The 19,043-nt window shown below is 44.8% G+C and overlaps 1 protein-coding gene across 1 annotated transcript; it reads left to right on the top strand.

Annotated features, from left to right (window-relative positions):
* The first annotated feature begins 227 nt into the window (after window positions 1–227).
* On the top strand, window positions 228–14,918 carry LOC120850278 (calphotin-like). The gene is made up of 5 exons (XM_042291640.1): window positions 228–303; window positions 385–471; window positions 578–978; window positions 6,764–6,962; window positions 14,572–14,918. The coding sequence occupies exons 1-5, from the start codon at window positions 228–230 to the stop codon at window positions 14,691–14,693; spliced, it is 885 nt and encodes a 294-aa protein (XP_042147574.1). The 3' UTR covers window positions 14,694–14,918.
* The last annotated feature ends 4,125 nt before the right edge of the window (window positions 14,919–19,043 follow it).

Raw genomic sequence — 19,043 nt, 5'->3', positions numbered from 1 at the left:
ACCACAGAAACCTTTCCTCCTCGCACAGAGGTCTCCCGTGCACCTTGCAGAAAGCCCATGCGTGCGCGGTTGACATTGGTTACGCTCGACAGCAGACGACATTGCAAACCCCACAAAACTTACAAAAGGCAGCTGTTAGTGCAAAAGGTTTATGATTGATATTTGTGTGCCTTTTATGGACTCGGGTTTTATGGACTCGGTATGAAACTTGGGGTGTTTGCATTGTAATGTTTTTGAGCAGTCTCTTCTTGTATATGGCTTACAGTCCGCTGATGGCTGGTGATCGGTACATGCATCAGCTCGGTTTGCAAGTAGCCCCTGCTTACTGAGGGGCGATTTTTTGTGTGTCTTGCTCGGTAATGTAAAGAGGAAATACATTTGCAGACCTGCTGGTTACCCGCCCAGCCGTACTGCCTGGAGTGGAGATTATTCCCGAGGCTTCCTGTTTCTCAGATTCATTTGTTGAGACTAGTAAGTGGGATCTTTATAAAAAGGTTCAGCATTGTAGACTTCACACAGATACTTTATGGGGCACAAGTTTGACTGGGGATTTAATTGAAAGTTTCAAATGAAGCAGGTGACTCCGCCAGCCCAACACCATCAGTCTTGGTACCACCATACCTGGCACAACCACCCCTAGTCCCCCCACTGGCTTTGGCACCAGAAGCACCAGTACCGCAAGCCCTGGCACCGCCAGTCCTGCCTCAGCCAGTTCCACTACGGCCAATTCTGCCACCACTAGTCCCCCCACAACTAGCTTCGGCAGAACAAGCACCAGTACCGAAAGCCCTGCCACCGCCAGTTCTGCCACAACCAGTTCTGCCACAACCAGTCCTGGCTTCACAAGCCCCAGCACCACCGCTTCTGGAACCGCCAGTCTTGGCGGATCCAGAAATCGAAGTACAAGAGCAAGTGCCAGCCGCACCGCCAGCCCAGGAAGAGCCTGTAGTGCTTCCCGGCAATGCTGCTGAAGTTCAGGTGAAATAATTTTTGTGTATGCCTATAGTCAATGACAGTTCAAGAACAAAGGGCGAGAAAAAGGAAGGGTGGAGAGGAGGAAGCATCCCCCTCTCTCCAGCCTTCCACCAACTTCCTCCTCCCAACACTCAATTTCCCTCGCCCTTCATTCTTGACTTTTCACTGACTAGTTCCATGCCGTGGCCAGGCAAAGAGCTGCGTGTGGCAAATGGCTGCTCACAAACTGCCCCATCTGTCGGTGAGATTGGGACTTGAAAATGTTGCACTTACAACTGAATATCTGACAGATAATGTAAGGGTAAGTAGCGCAGCGATTATCGATGGAACAAAATATCTGAGATGTCAACATTCCGAAAACGTGCTGAGCCAATTCTCGGCTTCTAGTGTGATGTCAACAAATGGCAGTGGACCAAATCTGCGTTGCCATTTCTTGGCAAAAAAGAAATTATTTTAATTGAAACCTAAAGGGCGACTCCGGCCAAAGTTAAAAAGGAAACAAATTACTGGTATCGCTTTAGTGACACAGATTACGACCCCAGCCAAAATATTACGCCAAGGGGACGCCGTATTCTCAACTAATGCCAATAATAAAAATGCGACCCGCTGCGAGCAGCCGCTCCTTAGGGGGCCGCCAGCGGGTCACCGATCGCTAAAGCAACCTCGGGCAATGGCGTCATGATCATTCTTTTTTTTTTTTTTTTTCCTGGTTCGGACGGGCTTGTTTGTTGCGTGGTCGAGCGGGGAAAGTGTGCTTCTTTGAGACGCTACCGCCGCTGTTTCGGCTGGTGCTTGGTGTGTTTAGCCGTTGCTTTATCTTTAGCTCGTGTAGCTTCAGCACAGCCTTTTGTTTATTTGCTTGTGAGGACTCCAAGGCTCATTTTAGCGAGTAATTCGGTGCGCACTCGCGCACTGAAGAAGCACTCTTCCTGCGAAGTTCGTCAGCATGTGGCAGTGGGTCATGTGCATATCGGTTAAGGCTCCAGCTGTCGTCGCCTTCGATGTCTTCACTAAACAACGTGTCTGCTGAAGAAAAAAAAAAAGAAGCCCGCCCAGTTTGGAAATTGGCACACGACCTTGACGCAGGGATTCAAAATAAAAAGCTTTCTTTATCCAATATGGAGAAAGGAGGCAGAGATTTAAAAAAAGCAGCATTTGTGGGTTGCCGATATCTGTCCTGCATTAAATTAGTGAAAAGGATGATTCCAGCCGAACCACAGTGACGACATAAGGTAAAACATGCAGTCAACATAGCAATGAACTTCGCATTACTAAGTGGTATGTCCTGCACAAAAGGTAAACATGATAAAAGTATCTAGATCAATAAAGCAGTCATTGTCAAATGCAGTGTTGAACATGGAGCATTCACGCTTCGTTGAATGGGGAATGGTGGGCATGTAGATTACAACCACTAACTAGCTCCAATCACAAGTTTTTTTTTTGTGTTTCTTATGAGTGCGGCAAGCCTTTTCTTTGATATTTTCGCAAATTAGGTTTTTCAAACGTAATTAATTAACTAACTTTACAAAAAGTTAATCAACGCCTGCCGTGCGCGCGTTCCACCGCTCATACAAACAGCAACAAGCAATAGGGTATTTTGCCGCAGAAAGTTATTTCCGCCGTTTTAGCGAAATAAACGACTACGGTATTCAATTTGGCGTACGCCATACCCACTACCGTAGTCGAAGCAGAGGGGTAGTGAGATTGGTATCCTACATTGACACCGAGCGAGTTCACTCGCCTGCCAGTCGCTAGATTTTGGGTATACGCACTAACTATTGCTACATATGCTGGGTGTCTACCACGTATACAGAATTAAAATGAAAGCAACTTACCTTTTATCTTTAAACGGCTAGCGCAACAGACATAGGTGCCGCTTGGACCGCATACTCGTTAAAGCACTTCGTTGAACAAGAACGACGATAACGTGAAGTCCACCTAGCGACTGATGTCCAGTGTTGCTGGGGCCTCGAGCGGCTAGTTTCGATTTTGTTGACCACGCCCCAGACAAAACTTTTGAGGCGTCGATATCTTTAAAAGTACGCACAATACCGAAAAACAAATTACACCTCGTAATTCACGGACGCTGACTGTGCTAGAACAGTCATAATCCCAAAATCAAAACTATGGACCGGAGTTACCCTTTAATGTTGCAAAAGGTTTTAATATGGGGGACCTGTTCTTCTGTTTTGCACTCCAGAGCAACACCATGGCTGGTTCTTATGGGAAGCTGGTCTTGTTTTAAAACGACTTCAAAAACTGCCTTAAAAAAAAGGCAGCTTTCTTTTGTTGTTTTTAGGAACATGTGTTTTCTTATCTTTTTGGGGTACTAGCACACCGCTCAATGCTTTACTGAATTTTAGGACGCCTATTTTTGCGCTTGCAAATGGACGAGAAAAACGGAGCCTCACTATCTGCATTCTCATTTTATTGGTCTCCGAAAAAGAAGTGCATCAAGAGTGACGTTGCGAAAGAGTGTTGGTTTCAATTGGAGGAAAAAAAAAAACTCCAACCCAAAAACACTTAAAGGGTTATGACACAAATATTAAACGGCTGGATTATTCTTCAAATGAAATGCTCAAAGGCTACTTAGTATATACACCAAATTACGACATTTTTATAGCTCTAATAATTGCAATAACCAATTTACAATTTTTTTTCATTTTCATTTAGCAACGAGGCAACGCTGCCCAAGTTAGTCACACAATGGTGTCCATAAACCACGTTATCATGGCTGCACTCTCTCATTCTAGGCGCCCCCATGATCGCCCAAGCTCTCCTTGCCGCGGTACGATCAAAACTGCTCATGCAACTGGGCAACCCGAACGCTATTCTGGCTCTCGCCCCCGGCTTGTTGACCTTCCACCCTGCATGCACTTGCGAGATATTGCCGGACAACGGTGACCACAGCGAGTTTGACCGTAACTCGGCGTCGCTGGAGCTGGTCGCCAGCGGATCGCAGTCAAAATGAACAGCTTCCAACATCTCTGGATAGCAATCACTCTCATCGCTGCTGCGATCAATGTTGAACACTTTGACAAGGCGAGCAGTGCCGTAGACGTAATCGTCATGAACCACATGCTCGAAACGCGGAAGTTAAACGAGGAAGCTGAAGCTCGAGACTCCCAAGAGAGGCAAGTCTGCGAGTGCGTGCAAGGGGGCGCCGCACGGGAGGCTGGCTAGTTCACCAGCCTCCCGCTCCGCCTGGATCCGCCCCTTCGAGGGACCAGCATATAAATCAATTTATCCACAAAACTATCGCGCCATTTTCAAAACAAACTTAGCAGAATTATAGGAACGTACAATGGGTCCTAGCAGTATTGTTTTCTCATATTTTACTTTTGGCGTGTCATAACACCTTTAAAAGAGGTTCACAACGTTTCAAGGTCGATTTGACCCTTTCTTCTGAGGGTGACTATGTGGAATGGGGCAGCAACAGCTTCGACCTCTTCTTTTTCTACCTTCAAGCATCTGCATTGACTCGCTGCATTGCATCGCGTCGCGCTGCATCATGCAGCGCATCACCTCCCCATTGTCTTGTTTGAAGGGTCGCAAAGGCAACTCGTAATCACATCTCGTTGCAAGCGGACACAGCGCAGCCAAACGCTAATGTCTGAACCAGCCTGTTCAGATATTAGCATTTGGATAAAGTCTGATGCAAGATTTGATGCAAGTGCTCTGGGTCTGGTGCACTGGTCGAAAACGCCTTCACTCCGGAATCCGGACTGAATCGTCAGTCGGATTTAATTAGTTTACATACTGCGCAAAACACATTTTTTTTTTGTACTTGATAGCATGCGCAGCAACTTTCGACTTGAATCCCGTATGACTGTTGAAGTGGTACTTGCCCATAGCTCTCATTGCGCGAAAAGGCAGACAAATCACGACGCTTTGACACGAACTAAAGAACAAAAGAAAACCTACCAAGAGCGTACAGTGGCGTTCAGAAACCTGAGTGCACGCGCGAACCGAGCCCGCTGAATCCCCATTCCTCGCGCGTGCCACGGAAGCTGACATATCCTTCATATTTTCTCAATGTCTTCCAGCCGCAACATAAACGCATCCCGACGGTGCGGCCAAACAGGATCGAGGTTGGCAGCCATTGTGCCATACGGTGATACGGATGAATGGAGAGCAAATATCGGGGACGCGGAGACGTGCCGCTACGTGCTCAGGCGGTGGCTAGTGCCACCTAGCGATATATATTCATAGAAACTTTCATGCATTGCAGTCAGCGCACCTCAGAAACAAGGGGGTGCGATGCATACATGAATAATTTCTCCTATTTTATTTTGAAATATTTTGTCCTAAACACGGGGGTGCGGCCCTTACATGCAATTATACGGTACTATTTAATAAGTATTTTAATTGCTTGTGTGAGATAGTTCTATCATCATATACATGCAAGGTCACTTTCTGCTGGGCAGAAAATCTTTCCTCAGTATATAAGCCTACAGCACAAAAACAAAACAAGTACACAGATAGAGTGCACCGTCCTTGTTATTTTGTTTCCCTATCTTTTTGTGTATTCATTCCGTTTTTGCACTGTAGGCTTATACGATGCATCACCAACTTGCTCAAGCTGCCACCTTCTCCTCAGTGTCGTTTCCCCCTTCCTTCTGGCTGTGTTCGTATTTCCAAAAAAAAAAGCTGGTGAGGGAGTTTATCTCCTCAGAAAAGAAAACAGGCCTCATACTTTATGGGAGAAGGTAGAAATTTAAAGGGGCCCTGCAATCTTATTTAAGCGTCTACCTTTTTTGCGGTTTCCACGTCTCTTGGGGTTAGGGCAAGCCAGCGGGCACGGAGAGAGTAACTAAATATCAGTGCGTCATATTTTAACCGGACGACGCGGAAACCTCCTCCACCGACGAGGGCGACCCGCGGTATCGAAAGCACGCAAAATGTAACGTCTTTGATCCTAGGCTTACCACTGGTCAGAGCCGCTAAAAGCTTCTTTTTAGTCGACCTACAAAATATAAGTGGCACGAACCGTGTCAATTACTTATAAAAGTAGTTTTTGTTCACTATTTTAGATCAGAAAAGTAACAGACGCTGTTTATAAAGTGCGGAAACAAGAAATGACCCGTCGACATACCCGCCACCAAGCGGTGGAAAAGGCGGCACATACTAGAAAAGAGTAGTGGGATCAGGCGCCGACACGGAAAGGTCCCGGATGTACGCGGCGGCGCTGCGGTCGTATGGATATGAGGATCCGACCGGCTCCGAGCGTTCCGAAGGCCTTCGGAACGCTCGGAGGTTTGGCCGTTTCCCGGTATGGCAGCGCGAAGTGGCTCCCATTCTGAACTGATCTTCACCCCGTGTTTGCTGTCGTTTGTGGCCAATGAGGTGTCATGCCGAATTAGTGCTTAATCGCGCAGCAAATGCAATGAGAGCCGCTCTGGTTGCCCGCTGCATACAGCCTAACCAGAACATGCTTTAGTGGCACCCTCTCGCGCCGTCGACACGGAGTGTGGCAGCCGTGAGCTCCCGCGATGAGCCCACTACCCCTTCCCTAGTTCAAGGCCACTCAAGCAACCAAGGACGTCATGAGGAAGCTTATTTTTTGCTTGTTTTTGTAATTTTAATTTGCCTATAACTTTTAAAACAAAGCGAATTTCGAGAAAAGAAAAGTTTCACTAAGTTACTACGTTCAGTGCGCTCAGGTTCGGTGCAAATTAAAAACCAGTAAAAAAAGTCCTTGCAGGGCCCCTTTAAGGGCTCTTCCTACCTTTCTGTGTATATGTCAGGTCTAAGCATAGGATCACATGCATTCCATTTCTACTTTCAGCCATTTCTGGAGCCCGGTGACATGGAAGCACTGATGGATGCAGGCACGGACTCCATATTCGTTCGGGACATCAGCAGAGCGCTATGGCCGGATAACCTGAGGAACAGAAGCCTCACAGGGAACCCCTGCCGTCGTCTTCTGAAAAGTGGCGCATTGGGAAGGCGAGCCCTGACTCCTCAAAAACTGAAATATATTCGCCGTAAGTAAGCATTCTTTTACTTTCATTTAAAAGCGTTAGTCTCTTCCTTTCTTTTGTCTGCCTTTTCGACGATTCAAAGTATTTCTTCTAGCGTCAGGGCGGTCCATTTCCCACACATCGTCGTGCGTAGTAGTGCGCCGCAGTGTGCCAGCACGTGCTGCAAACGTGTGGAACCGGAGACAACCAGAAGGTTTCGAGCATTGAGCTTGTTAACTTTTGCAAAGACAGGAGCGAGCGCGACAGATCAATGGCAGAGGCACGGAGAGAATGCAGGTAATAGCAGAGCAGGAGTTGGCAGGAAACTGAACATTGTCATTCTTTCATGGAACAAGAAAGACAGAAAGGGGAATCAAAGTAGAAAGAGAGAAGAGCGGTGGCGCAAGGGGAGAACGTAGGACATACTGTTCTAACGATGGGGACGAATCTCTGGAATGTTTCGCTGCTGTTGCTTGGGAGACTCGCGTGCCTGTGTGCACCTGCATTGTTTGGTTCTCAGTGTTTTCCCGCAGGTCATCGTATGAGGAAGGACAGGTGAATCTCTCAGCGTGTTATACGGACATTGCTTTTATGGGGAGCTAGCCAGGACTGTGTTAATTCGTTGTGAAATGCAGGACGTCGCATAAACCAGGGATGTGTAATTGAGGTTCCCCTCTAATGTGGGCCGCACTGCTACTGCGTGGAAAAATCTCAACTCCCAGCTGTTGAGCTTTCCTTTGAAAGCTCTGGGTTGAGGTATTATGTGTGCCACTTTCCAAAGTAACTGTGTGAGCTAAAGGTTGTAATACCTTTCCACATATGCGAAAAAATATACTTTTCGTGGCGGCACTGGTCAGCTGAAGGGACTGTTTTCCGCCCACATGTCTATAAACCTTGTACGAAGAGCCTTTTGTAGGCACAAAGATTGGTTGCCACTAGTCATGACAGCACTAAGTATTGCTGTTTTCTCTCCAAGACTGTATTTTCCAGGAGGTCAGTTTCGTGGCAGTGGCATCACAGCTTTTTCAGGCCCAACAGTGGTACAGCGACAAGGGCACATTTTATGCCAGCAATTATTTATTTATTTTTTAGTTTAAAAATACTGCCCATCCCCATTAGGGTATGGTACAAACAAAATCAAGCAGGTATCGGTACAAATAAAAACAACAAAAAATTTTTGAGGCGCGCAAAAAAAGGTAATTTTTACTCAAAGTTCAATGAAGTTTGAGGCATCATACACGAAATGCATTTGCAGTGACCTTTCTCTACAGGCTTCGACAGTGAAGTAAATAAAAGGCAAATTGTGTTGAGTTCGTTGAGACAGCGAAAGGTCAGTCTGCCTCAGATTGGCTCTAAGTTTTCTGCCGTAAAAGAGCCATATAACCAGTGCAGCATGACTGCTAGCCTGAGGTCTTTAACGTGCATCGCAGAGCAGTGATTACACGTATGCGCGCCAGTACGATGCTCATCCAGATTGAAACGGGCAGGGCAGGGATCGAACCCAAGATCCCTGGGTTCTTCATCGCGAGCTTTCGCTCCACATGCTCTAAGCTAAGACGCGTTAGGCCACTCGGCCACCGTTTTCCCCCGACAGTGAAGTAGGGATTGATAAATGTATGTAGTTATAAGGCATGAAATCAAACATCACAAAGAAAAAAATCCGTACCCCTATTGTTAGGGGCTTTGATGCCTCATTTTTAATGAGCAAGCGTCATGCTCTCATGTATAGATTGTTTTATGGTGGGTGGCACCATTTTGAGACTGAGAGAGAAGATGGGAAAGGGGGGAGGAGCTGCCGGTACTTTCTCACTTGCTGGTGTGTTAGAAAGAGGGGAAGTCCCGGATGAGAGTCTTCGCCCGTGTTGATTGTATGCATTGCGCGAACTTCGTTCGCGCTTTCTTCTCTGTTTTAAACTCCCAAACCTAATTAGAGCCACAGGCTTCACTGAAGACAGTCCTGCGGTCATTGGGCCACCATTTCTCGGTTATAGGGTGCACAAATAACTACAGAAAGGGTCAAATACTCTCCGAGGATCTATGTAGCTTGCACGGAATCCGGCAATGCGAGTGTGGCTGCAGTGTCTTGAAGCTCCATCGCTTTCCACATGACCCCGATCTCCGGCGGCAGTGGGTTGCATCCGTAAACCAAAAAGACGTTTCCCCAATACCATCCTCTGTGCTCGGAACATTTTGTGAATGGAGCGTCCACCGAACTTAACGCTGTACCGTCGATGAACATGGGGTACGCTCGCAAGGTGCCTGCAAGCTTTCTTGTGATAAGTGTTGTTTCAGCTTGTAACTTTTTGTAACTGAATTTATCCTAATATTTATGTTTTGAAGTGGTCACACTGGCTCGAGTTTATCATCTACAATAATTAGTCGAAGGCTAATTTCTGCCGCCGGGTGTGACTGGAAATTGTCGATAAGTTAGTTCTATCGGTTTTCCTAAATCGCGATCTCCTGCGCAATACCAGTTAGCCATGAATGTATGTTGACTGTCGCAACGTGACAAGATTCTGCTTATTTTCAAATTTCAGTACATAATGTAGCTGGAAAGAAACCTTCAATTTCTTTTGCTGAAAGTTAAAACATGCTCATGCATCGACTTCGAATCGGTAAATCATTGGTCGTCTCGCTTCGGCCATAGGCCCATCTCGACTTTGCCGTTTTCAGTTCTCGAAAAAAGACACACTCTTGATACAGGATCCTCAAATAAAACGTGTTGACGAGTGTCTTTTGTCGAGAACTGAAAATAGCAAAGATGAGATGGGCCTATTGCTGAAAAAGTCAATCAACGATTCAAAATGGATGCATGAGCATGTTTCAACTTTCAGCAACAGAAATTGAAGGTTTCATTCCAGCTACATTGTGTGCAAATTTAGAAAATAAGAAGAATCTATTCGCATTGTGATGGTCAGCATGGGTTCATGGCGCTCTGGTATCACGCAGGAGATTGCGATTCAGGAAAACCGATAGAACTAACTTATCGACAATTTCCAGTCACACCCGGCGGCAGAAATTAGCCTTCGACTAAGTATTGTAGATGATAAACTCGAGACAGTGTGACCACTTCAAAACATAATTATTAGGATAAATTCAGTTACAAAAAGTTACAAAAAGTCATGTGGAAAGCGATGGAGCTTCAGGACATTGCAGCTGCAATCGCATTGACAGATTCCGTGCAAGCTACATAGGTCCTTGGACAGTATTCAACGCTTTCTGTCGTTACTTTTGCACCCTATAACCAAGCAATGGTGTCCCGATGACCGGGGGACTGTCGCTATATAAGCATGTGGCTCTAATTACGTTTGGGATTTTAAAACACATAAAAAAAGTGCAAACGAAGTTCGGGAAATGCATATACCCAACGCCGGCGAAGCCTCTCATCTAGGACTTGCACTCTTTCTTTTGGGGGGAAGCTCCGGTAGCCCTTTCCAACTCTTCTCTCTCGCCCTCTTTCAGTAAAATGGTCTATAGGTTCCCACAATTCAGCAACTGCAAGATGCCTTGGAATCTTTCTTTTTTGGTAAGGGGTACCACCAAAGTACCTGTATTGTGCATAGGCATCCTTGGGCATTGGACATTATACAGAAACCTCATACACTTGCTAATAACACTCTAAGCCCAATTAAAAGTATTGAAACTTGCCACAAACGAGGTTTTATAATGGTTTTATTAAGAATAACAATATGGGTATGTGAGTGTACTTGATAAATTGGATTTAAAAAAAAAACAGTAGTTCTCCCTCAAGGAAATTCACATATGCCTCTTATGAAGCTCTTGATAACACATGCTTTTATTTGGCTTATTATGGGGGACCTGCTCTTAGTACATGAGATTCAGAAGCTCCAGCAGAAGTGTTTTTTGCGAGGCAAATTTTTCTTCCCAGATTTGTGGGCTTTTGGCATTTATTTTCGGTGTCAGCAAGAACTTTGCATTTTTTGATGCTTATATTGTAAGATAGCAAGCACAACATATACTTGATATGCATTCTGAAATGGTGCCTGTGGAAAAAATTCCCGAAGAAAGAAGCAGCCTTGTGGATAGTTGAGTATGGGCTACAAAATATAGAATAAAGCTGTAGATAAATGGTTCTTCTCATGAAGCCTTAAGTCTCGTTACCCAAGGCCAGCTGCAATTTAGTGCGGTTATTTTTTTATTTGTAGGGAACTGCCTCAGGCCTTTGGTTTTTTAGTATACCTTTTTATCGAAACATATTTTTAGTTTGTGCGACTCGGTGGGCATTAGATTGGTGGATAACCGTGGCAATAGTTTGACTATGTAACGAAAATCTGTTTAGTAACTTTTTAATTAGCGGTCTTATGAACCATGTTGCAATTGCAATTTCAAAGGCAGCCTCTGTGAGAGCCTAACCCGATAGACCCTTTTCGAAAGTTGGTGTCATCTACTGCTGGACGCACAAACTTTTCCTTCGCCATTGTTTGATCCCTCTCCCGTACGCACCCGTATGAGAGCAATAAGAAAGCCAGTTTGACACCAATGGAAGGTGCCTAATGATGCAAATGACTGATCAAAATTTAGAAAACAAAAATTTTTTTTACTTGCCTAATCAAGACAATGTCACTTCCAAAGTTTCCATAGGGGATATACTTAGTAAACATCATGTTTCGGTTCAGTTTGACTAGGTCCTTGCACAAGTCCATGCAAAAGGAGCGAACGATTGCCATCATCGCTTTAAAAATGGTGTCTCGATTTCGGTGCGACGCAGGCGTATAGTGTACCGGAAAAATAACGCAACTACGCAAAGTAGGCAGTAATTAACAATATTGACAATAGCCAATACCTTGGCTGGTAACCTCTAGCGACTGCCTGTACGACTAGCTTTCGAGGTCTGTTTATCATCGTTTGTAGGCTACACGATGAGCTGTGTTCGTGATGATTGCATGTCGCCACATCCCCTTCTGCAGCCTTCGCAGTATAAGAACGGCACACGGAAGCAAGCTGCATATGATGCAGCCATTCGAAGCGACAGTAGATAGGTGTAGAATTCACAGAGCAGCTTGTGGCTGCTTTCTGAATCCAGCCCGTCTGGCTGTGTTTGAAAGCACAGCCTCCTTGAAGTATTGGCATGTTCTTAGACCACCGCATATTTTCATTGGACATTCCGGTCTTCGAAGGCATGACTGACTCAGATCACGCACTGGGAGGTCTCGGCACCTGGACAGCCTTGACGCAATCAAAAACGCGATGCCCAAAAAATGACTGCATTTCCGCTTACAGCACTTCACCCCCGGTTGCCAGACTGACTTTTGAAAAATTACTATTTCAAAAATTGGCAAAGAGCAAGGGGCTTTGAGATATTTGTTGATCATGTTTTGCGTTTTTTTTGCCCGATTCAAGAAGCACATGGTTGGAGCGGAGGAAGTGTAAAGTGGTGTAGTGGTTTCGGGCCCTCATCACATCATTGTCTTGGAGGTGTGACATCAACTTATCCACCAACTACAAACTGTCGAGATAGTCACGAGCTATGTGAAATGGCTGCATCGTTTTTTTATGCATTGATCAGTTTGCAACTTCTGATGCTCTATCCTCTTGCTTTTTGAATCAGGTGAATAGACAACGAAACTTCATCAATAAATATCTCAAAGTCCCGTCCCATTTTGCAAATTGTTTTAGGTTGGGCTAGCAGGGTGTCTACCGACGGTGAAAACCGGAAATTGTCAGGGAATTTTAAGAAACCTGGAAAAGTCAGGGAATTGTCAGGGAAATTTCCAAAAAGATTGCGGAGTCAGAGAATTTATCCCATGCTTGCCCGCTTACGCTAGAAGCGCCAGGCACGGGCAGGCATAGCCTTGAGCGCAGTCAAGTGCGGCGTCGCAACCCCCTAGGCACGACACGACCCGCCCAAGCTGACGGGCGCAGACGGGCGGGTACAGTTGCAGTTCCGCCATGGCAACTTCCCACGCGCTGCGCTTCACAGAAGAGCATGTGCGAAGCTGGCGGCTCATCATTTTTTTAGTACACTCTGAAGCCACTAAATAAGCTACACCTTAGAGTAGCAATGCTAAAGTATGGCGGCTCAAGATGTACTCACAGTTGCTAGTGAAGCAGAGTAGCAGCAGCCATTTTCTTTAGTTTGTGACGAGTCGGGGGGTGTTGCTCTATTACGAGGAGAAACAGATACTCTAGCCGATACTAGGTGGCGCGAGTCACCACTCACTCAGAGGAAAACAGGCGTCGTTCATTCATCTACCCTCTGAAGGGTGCGCGCCTAGCGGTCCATTCGTTTGTCAGATATGGTGTTTTCGCGCCTCCCTGTAAATGCAACTTGATGCCTGCACTCTACAAGCTCTGCCACGTGCGTTTGTCGCTTTGGGTTGTGCTTTCTATTGTGTAAGTTTCCGGAAGTGGAGATATGTGAAAGTGACTATGTTGCTGTCGAGGAAGTGCTCCTTCAACTTCAACTGGACAAACCCGGACATATCCACGAATGCAAGTTGGATTTGGCCCGTCCCAAATAATCCAAGTAGAGCTTACTGCACAATGTGCTGCAAGAAGTTCTCCTTGAGCAACATGGGGAATAGGGCGATTACTACTCATGTTGAGGGTAAGAAACATCAAGCTGCTATGAAATATCTGCAAGGCGTTTCCCAGATCCCAATCGTATTTTTCAAGACTGCGACAAATCTGGACTAGCCTTCCGCGACAGCAACGGGCATTTTGTCCAGAGGTAGCGATAGTGCTTGTAGGGCTCCAGCAATGCATCTAACCACCGCCACAGAAGCTCTTAGGCCCTGTGTGAAGGCGTTGGTGGGTGGCTTTTTATTGAAGAACGAAGTCACAAAGGGGGCCGAGATCATGTGGTGTTTGAACACTAGTTACTCGTGGATCTTTCCGTTTAGCGGCAGCATCTGCCTCGCTGTTTCCGTTGATGTTCCCCATGTGTGAGACCGCCAAAAAAATGCAGCTTAGAAAAGACAAAGTGTGATATACCATATGTCATGGTATCGGCCCATACTTTCAAGAGAAGTTGCTAGCAAGCCTTTCTAGCGTGCCATATCTGCTGGTTGCTTTTGATGAGTTTATGAACAAAGTAACTTGGAGAGAAAAAATGGATATGCTGGTCAGGTACTGGGACCAAACTCCCTGAAACAGTAAAGCTTGGTCTATGCTGTATTCTAAACATCTTCCAAAGTAAATAAAATATTTTGCTTTGTGAATAGTGTCTATATATAATATATTTTGTTTTGGTGTCGGTAGTTGTGGGTCAGAAAATTCAATTAAAATAGTCATGGAAAACCTGAAAAGTCGGGGAATTAAAAAAAAAAAAAGCAATTTGGTAGACACCTTGGTTAGGCTCTAATTTTAGCTGCCTCAAAACTGCAATTACGACATAGCCCGTAAGACTACCAATTAAAAAGCTAATGAACAAATTTTGGTTAATAATCAAAATATTGTTGTGGTTATCCACCCATCTAATGTCCCCCGAGTCCCCACAACACCCAGTGAAGACAGCATCGATGTAGCAATGAGCTCTCTTTTTCAAGGAACTGTTCCAGTTTTTACCTGTGTTCTGTTCTTCCTTACTTTTTTTTTTTAATTCTCTCGGATGTTGTTTAAGGTCTTGCGTCCACTGGTACAGTCACCTACTTAATATTACATTATATTCCAGGTGCCCTCGCAGCATACATCGAGAGGAACCCGTCACCAGTTGTGTCGGCCGCCCTGAGACTTGGTCAGCTCAACACGCACATCCGGAGGCTGCTGGGAGACGAGAACAGAAGGCGCCACTGAGCAGCAGCAGCAGCAGATTTTATACTCCGTGACAACAGTTGCGTGCAGTACAGGCAAAGGCAACGCCAAGCGAGGGGAGAAAGGGCAAGTAATAAGAAGGCTGGCTAGGAGGAGAGAATACTCTTTTCTTGAACGTTCCTAGTGCTGTCCCTTTGTCCCCTCATCCTCCTTCGCCCTCCTCTCCCGTCCCGCCTTCCTAGTGTTCGCCCTTTCTCTCTTTGCCTGGTGTTGCGTTTGCCTGCACTGCACACAGCTACAGAGTATAACTGCACTTTTATTGGAATTGACTTTCTGTTGCTTTTTTACTAAAGCATTTTTTTTATATTTTAGTAACGGAGTGTCACATCTCAAGCTGAGTTCTTGTTTTTAATGTATCTTTTCTAAAAAAAAACAAAAAAAAAACAAAAAAAAACTACGCTCATTTAATTTGGCACATATATTCTACATGTTACTGGCTTTGAACTGAACCGAAAAGAAAATAAATATGAGCATGCAGCATGCAAGAAAAAAAATAGTTCTTTCTAGTCATAAGCCATTAGGGGGAAACTTTTATATTTTAAATTTTTTTACGTTATAGTGCAGTGAATTCTTAAAACATTTCGGTTCAAACTATTGGCAAAATATTTTATTATAAGGTGTAAACGTTCTAGTGTAATCGGATAAGTAGTTTCTTAGTGAAGGTATATTAAATTTATAAAAATGTCATTTTGGGAGCGCTGATTTTGGTGCCATATGCAAGTGGCTTGGGACGCTCACTCACTCTTGTTGCTTGCTCGTTTTGTTCCTCAGACTGCACATAATGTTTTAACACTAAAACTGCAAAATCAGTTTGAGCTAGAGGCAGCAAATGTTTGGAATATACATTTATAATTCTAGTCTTTCATATTTTTAAGTCACTATAGAAAAGCAAACATTTTTAATATATTTGTAACCATCTCGTCGTTTAGGTTTTTATGGCAAGAGGCAAAGCTCTTAATATAGTGTATGGGCAAAAAAATATATAACCGCTTTAAACAAATTGGAAATGGAAGTTTCATATAGTTTTGTACCTATGTGGTGCAGTGTTTATGATCTGCTTGTATACATCTTTATTGTGCTTCCATTTAGAAAATAAAAAGGTGTGTTATGAAGCTTGAGTTTCTCCGAAATGAAAGATAAGTTGGAAACCTAGGTCTTTAGATAGGTTTTGTAAGAAAATCTACCAAACCGTTGCATTTACACTGTCAGTGTTCGACAATGACCTTGAACAAGGTTGCGTGTTGGTTCATGCCTGTGAAACCAGCACAATTTTATACAACTCGCTTCTGTGCTTTATCTCATATTATGATTTAAATGTATAATCTAATTCAATTGCATGGTCCTTGCAGGCACGTAGCCAGGGGGGGGGGGGCAAGGGGCCCGGGCCCCCCCGAAATCTTCCATTTTGCTGGGGCCTCCTCTCCCCCCTCCCCATCATACAGCATTTTGTCATGGGCAGGCCCCCCCCCCCCCCCCCCCCCCCGAAACAAAATCCTGGCTACGTGCCTGGATCCTTGTATGAAGCAGGTATGTGGAAGGTGTGCTGCCATATGGTTCCACAATGCTGTCATCGCCCTTTCGCTGGTATAGGATGTCCCCTAAAACGTTATGTTGCATGGTTTCGTTCGTCAGCATGGTTCCGTGCGCCTCCATCGTTCCGAGCGACTACATGCAGTCGCTCGGAACCACGGAGGCGCACGGAACCACCACGGAGGCTCACGGAACCATGCAGGCGAACGGAACCATGGAGGCGAACGGAACCATGGAGGCGAACGGAAGCATGTAGGCGAACGGAACCATGTATGGTTCCGTGCACCTCCATGGTTCCGCAATAATCCACTACGCTGGTATAGGATGTCCCATAATACGACACGCTTGTATGGTTCCGTCGACCTGTATCATATTCCATCTCAATCCGCTATGGTGGAGCCACATTTTCGCTGGTATGGGATGTCCCATATTACGGTTACGCTTGTATGAGGATTTTCCATCATCTTTCCGTCATCAAAATTTTCCAACAGGGTTCGATCAAGATGCGGAAACCGAAATTCACACGGACGCAAGTAACGCTGGACTTGGCGCGGTACTGGTTCAAGCGCAAGGGGGCACCGAGCGAGTTATCGCCTACGCAAGTCGGACACTGTCCAAGGCAGAGAAAAATTACTCCACGACTGAGAAAGAATGCCTTGCTGTCGTCTGGGCAATCACGAAGTTTCGTCCGTATTTGTACGGGAGCCCGTTCCGTGTAGTCAAACACGGTAATCACTCGGCCACGCGCGCGGTCGCTCGCTGACGAGCGTGGCAATATATATACAGGGTGTCTTTTTTAAGCTTAACAGATTTGTTTTAAAAAAGCCGTGAAAGTTACACTTATGCTGCTTGTGGAGGTGAGTTATACGGCCAAGGGGACATATTATAGGAGGATAATCGTGACGATCAATGGACTAATTAATTAAAATTTGTGAGTTAACTTTTTAATTAGTGAAAATAGACATATGGTTCTAATTAGAAACTTGCTCACCGTCATCGAAAACCACTAAATCAGTTTTTTTCAGAAAGACTTTGACCGCGTGAGAAGCGTAGTAGTGCACTAAAGTTACCACTCGTGGAGTAGGTACGAAGCTAGCGGTTGCGATAAGGCGCCCGAGCGATTTTCTGTCTCTTATCTAGCCCCAGCCTTGTACCTGCTCCACGAGAGGTAACTTTAGTACAATACCACGCTTCTTACGCGCCGAAAGTCTTTCTGAAAATGACTGACTTAGTGGTTTTCGATAACGCTGAGCAAGTTTCTAATTGGAACCACATATCTATTTTTATTAATTAAAAAGTTAATTATCGAATTTTAATTAATTAGCCGACTGATCGTTACGATGAGCCTCCTATTATATATCCCCCTGGCTGTATAACTCACCTCCACAAGCGGCATAAGTGTAACTTTCGCCGCTCTTTTTAAACAAATCTGTTAATCTTAAAAAAAAACACCCTGTTTATATATATATATATATATATATATATATATATATATATATATACAGGGTGTTTTTTTTAAGATTAACAGATTTGTTTAAAAAGAGCGGCGAAATTTACACTTATGCCGCTTATGGATATATTTATATATATAGATATATATATATATATATATATATACAGGGTGTTTCAAAGAACGCAGGCCAAATCACTCCTGCGAAAAGTACTCATCGCAAGAAAAAAAGACTCGTGGCGTTTTTGTTCTGGGACAGGGGCCTATTTAGCAAAATTATTAAAGTCCAGGATAATTAAGTTGTAAGTATTTTTGCGTGATTATCTTTGAAAATATTGTGTTTAACGGCATGGTTTAAATTAGAAAATTGCTCAGCATCATCGAAAAACACTAAATCAACAAATTGCAGAACGATAGAAGGCACGCGAAGCATTTTACGGCTTTCTGAAAAACCGCACGAAGTCGACGGGTTTTTAAGTTTTGGTTTGCTATCGGAGCGCATCTCAGCCCCGGCGGCACCGCGCCCCGTGGAGAGATAGTGCAATCAACCTCTACTGCGCTGTCACCGCGCGACGCAGCAGTGATGACACAGAAACGATCCGAAACAAACGGAGAAAGTGTCAAGGAGAAGGGTAGTTAATAAAAATATATAAATAAGAATAAAATTAGCCAAATCCGATCTTAACAAAAATTGCGTTAAAAAATAAAAATATTTAGGTTCGAGCGGTGGCAAGGCGATAGGTCCACGCCTGGTGGAGAGTCAGACAAAGAAGTCGATGGCACGTAAAGCTAAAACAAGGAAACAAAGATTTAATAAAGACGGAAAAACTCAGCCGCACATGGCAAGAACAAAAACCAACTCCTCTGGGCATTCCCTAAACGGGACACAACCGAATGCGTGCGAACACGCTCTGTAGAGCACCGTCAGGCCGCTACGCCATGATGAAATAAACCCAACAACTAAACAATGCTAACAAACAGTAAGTAATAAAACATTGAAAAAAAAAAGAAAACGTTCAGCAAAACCGCACCCGAGAAACAAAGTTCAGCGGGGCAAAGAAACACACACGAAATAATAAAAAAAATTTAACTGACCGACGCCGAGTCCAGTCCCAGGACACCAAAGCCTGGCGGATGACGGTGTCCAGATGATGCTCGAATCTGTTTTTCACTCTGTTACGTACATACACGACGACTGTGCGGAACAAAGTGAAGAATAGATCCGAGCAGCGATGCGCGAGAAGGTAACCGAGACGTAACATGCCTCGAGCCTTATGTTGGGAGGAGAGCTTTCGAGGTAGTTACTGCAGTTGCTGAAACTTTCTTTATCCCCTTCCCTTTTTAAAAAGAAC

Source organism: Ixodes scapularis, unplaced genomic scaffold (assembly GCF_016920785.2).
Source record: "Ixodes scapularis isolate PalLabHiFi unplaced genomic scaffold, ASM1692078v2 PGA_scaffold2__306_contigs__length_199485367, whole genome shotgun sequence".
Taxonomy (NCBI): Eukaryota; Metazoa; Arthropoda; class Arachnida; order Ixodida; family Ixodidae; genus Ixodes; species Ixodes scapularis.
Note: the sequence above shows the minus strand (reverse complement) of the source record. Positions and strands in the feature narration are given on the sequence as shown.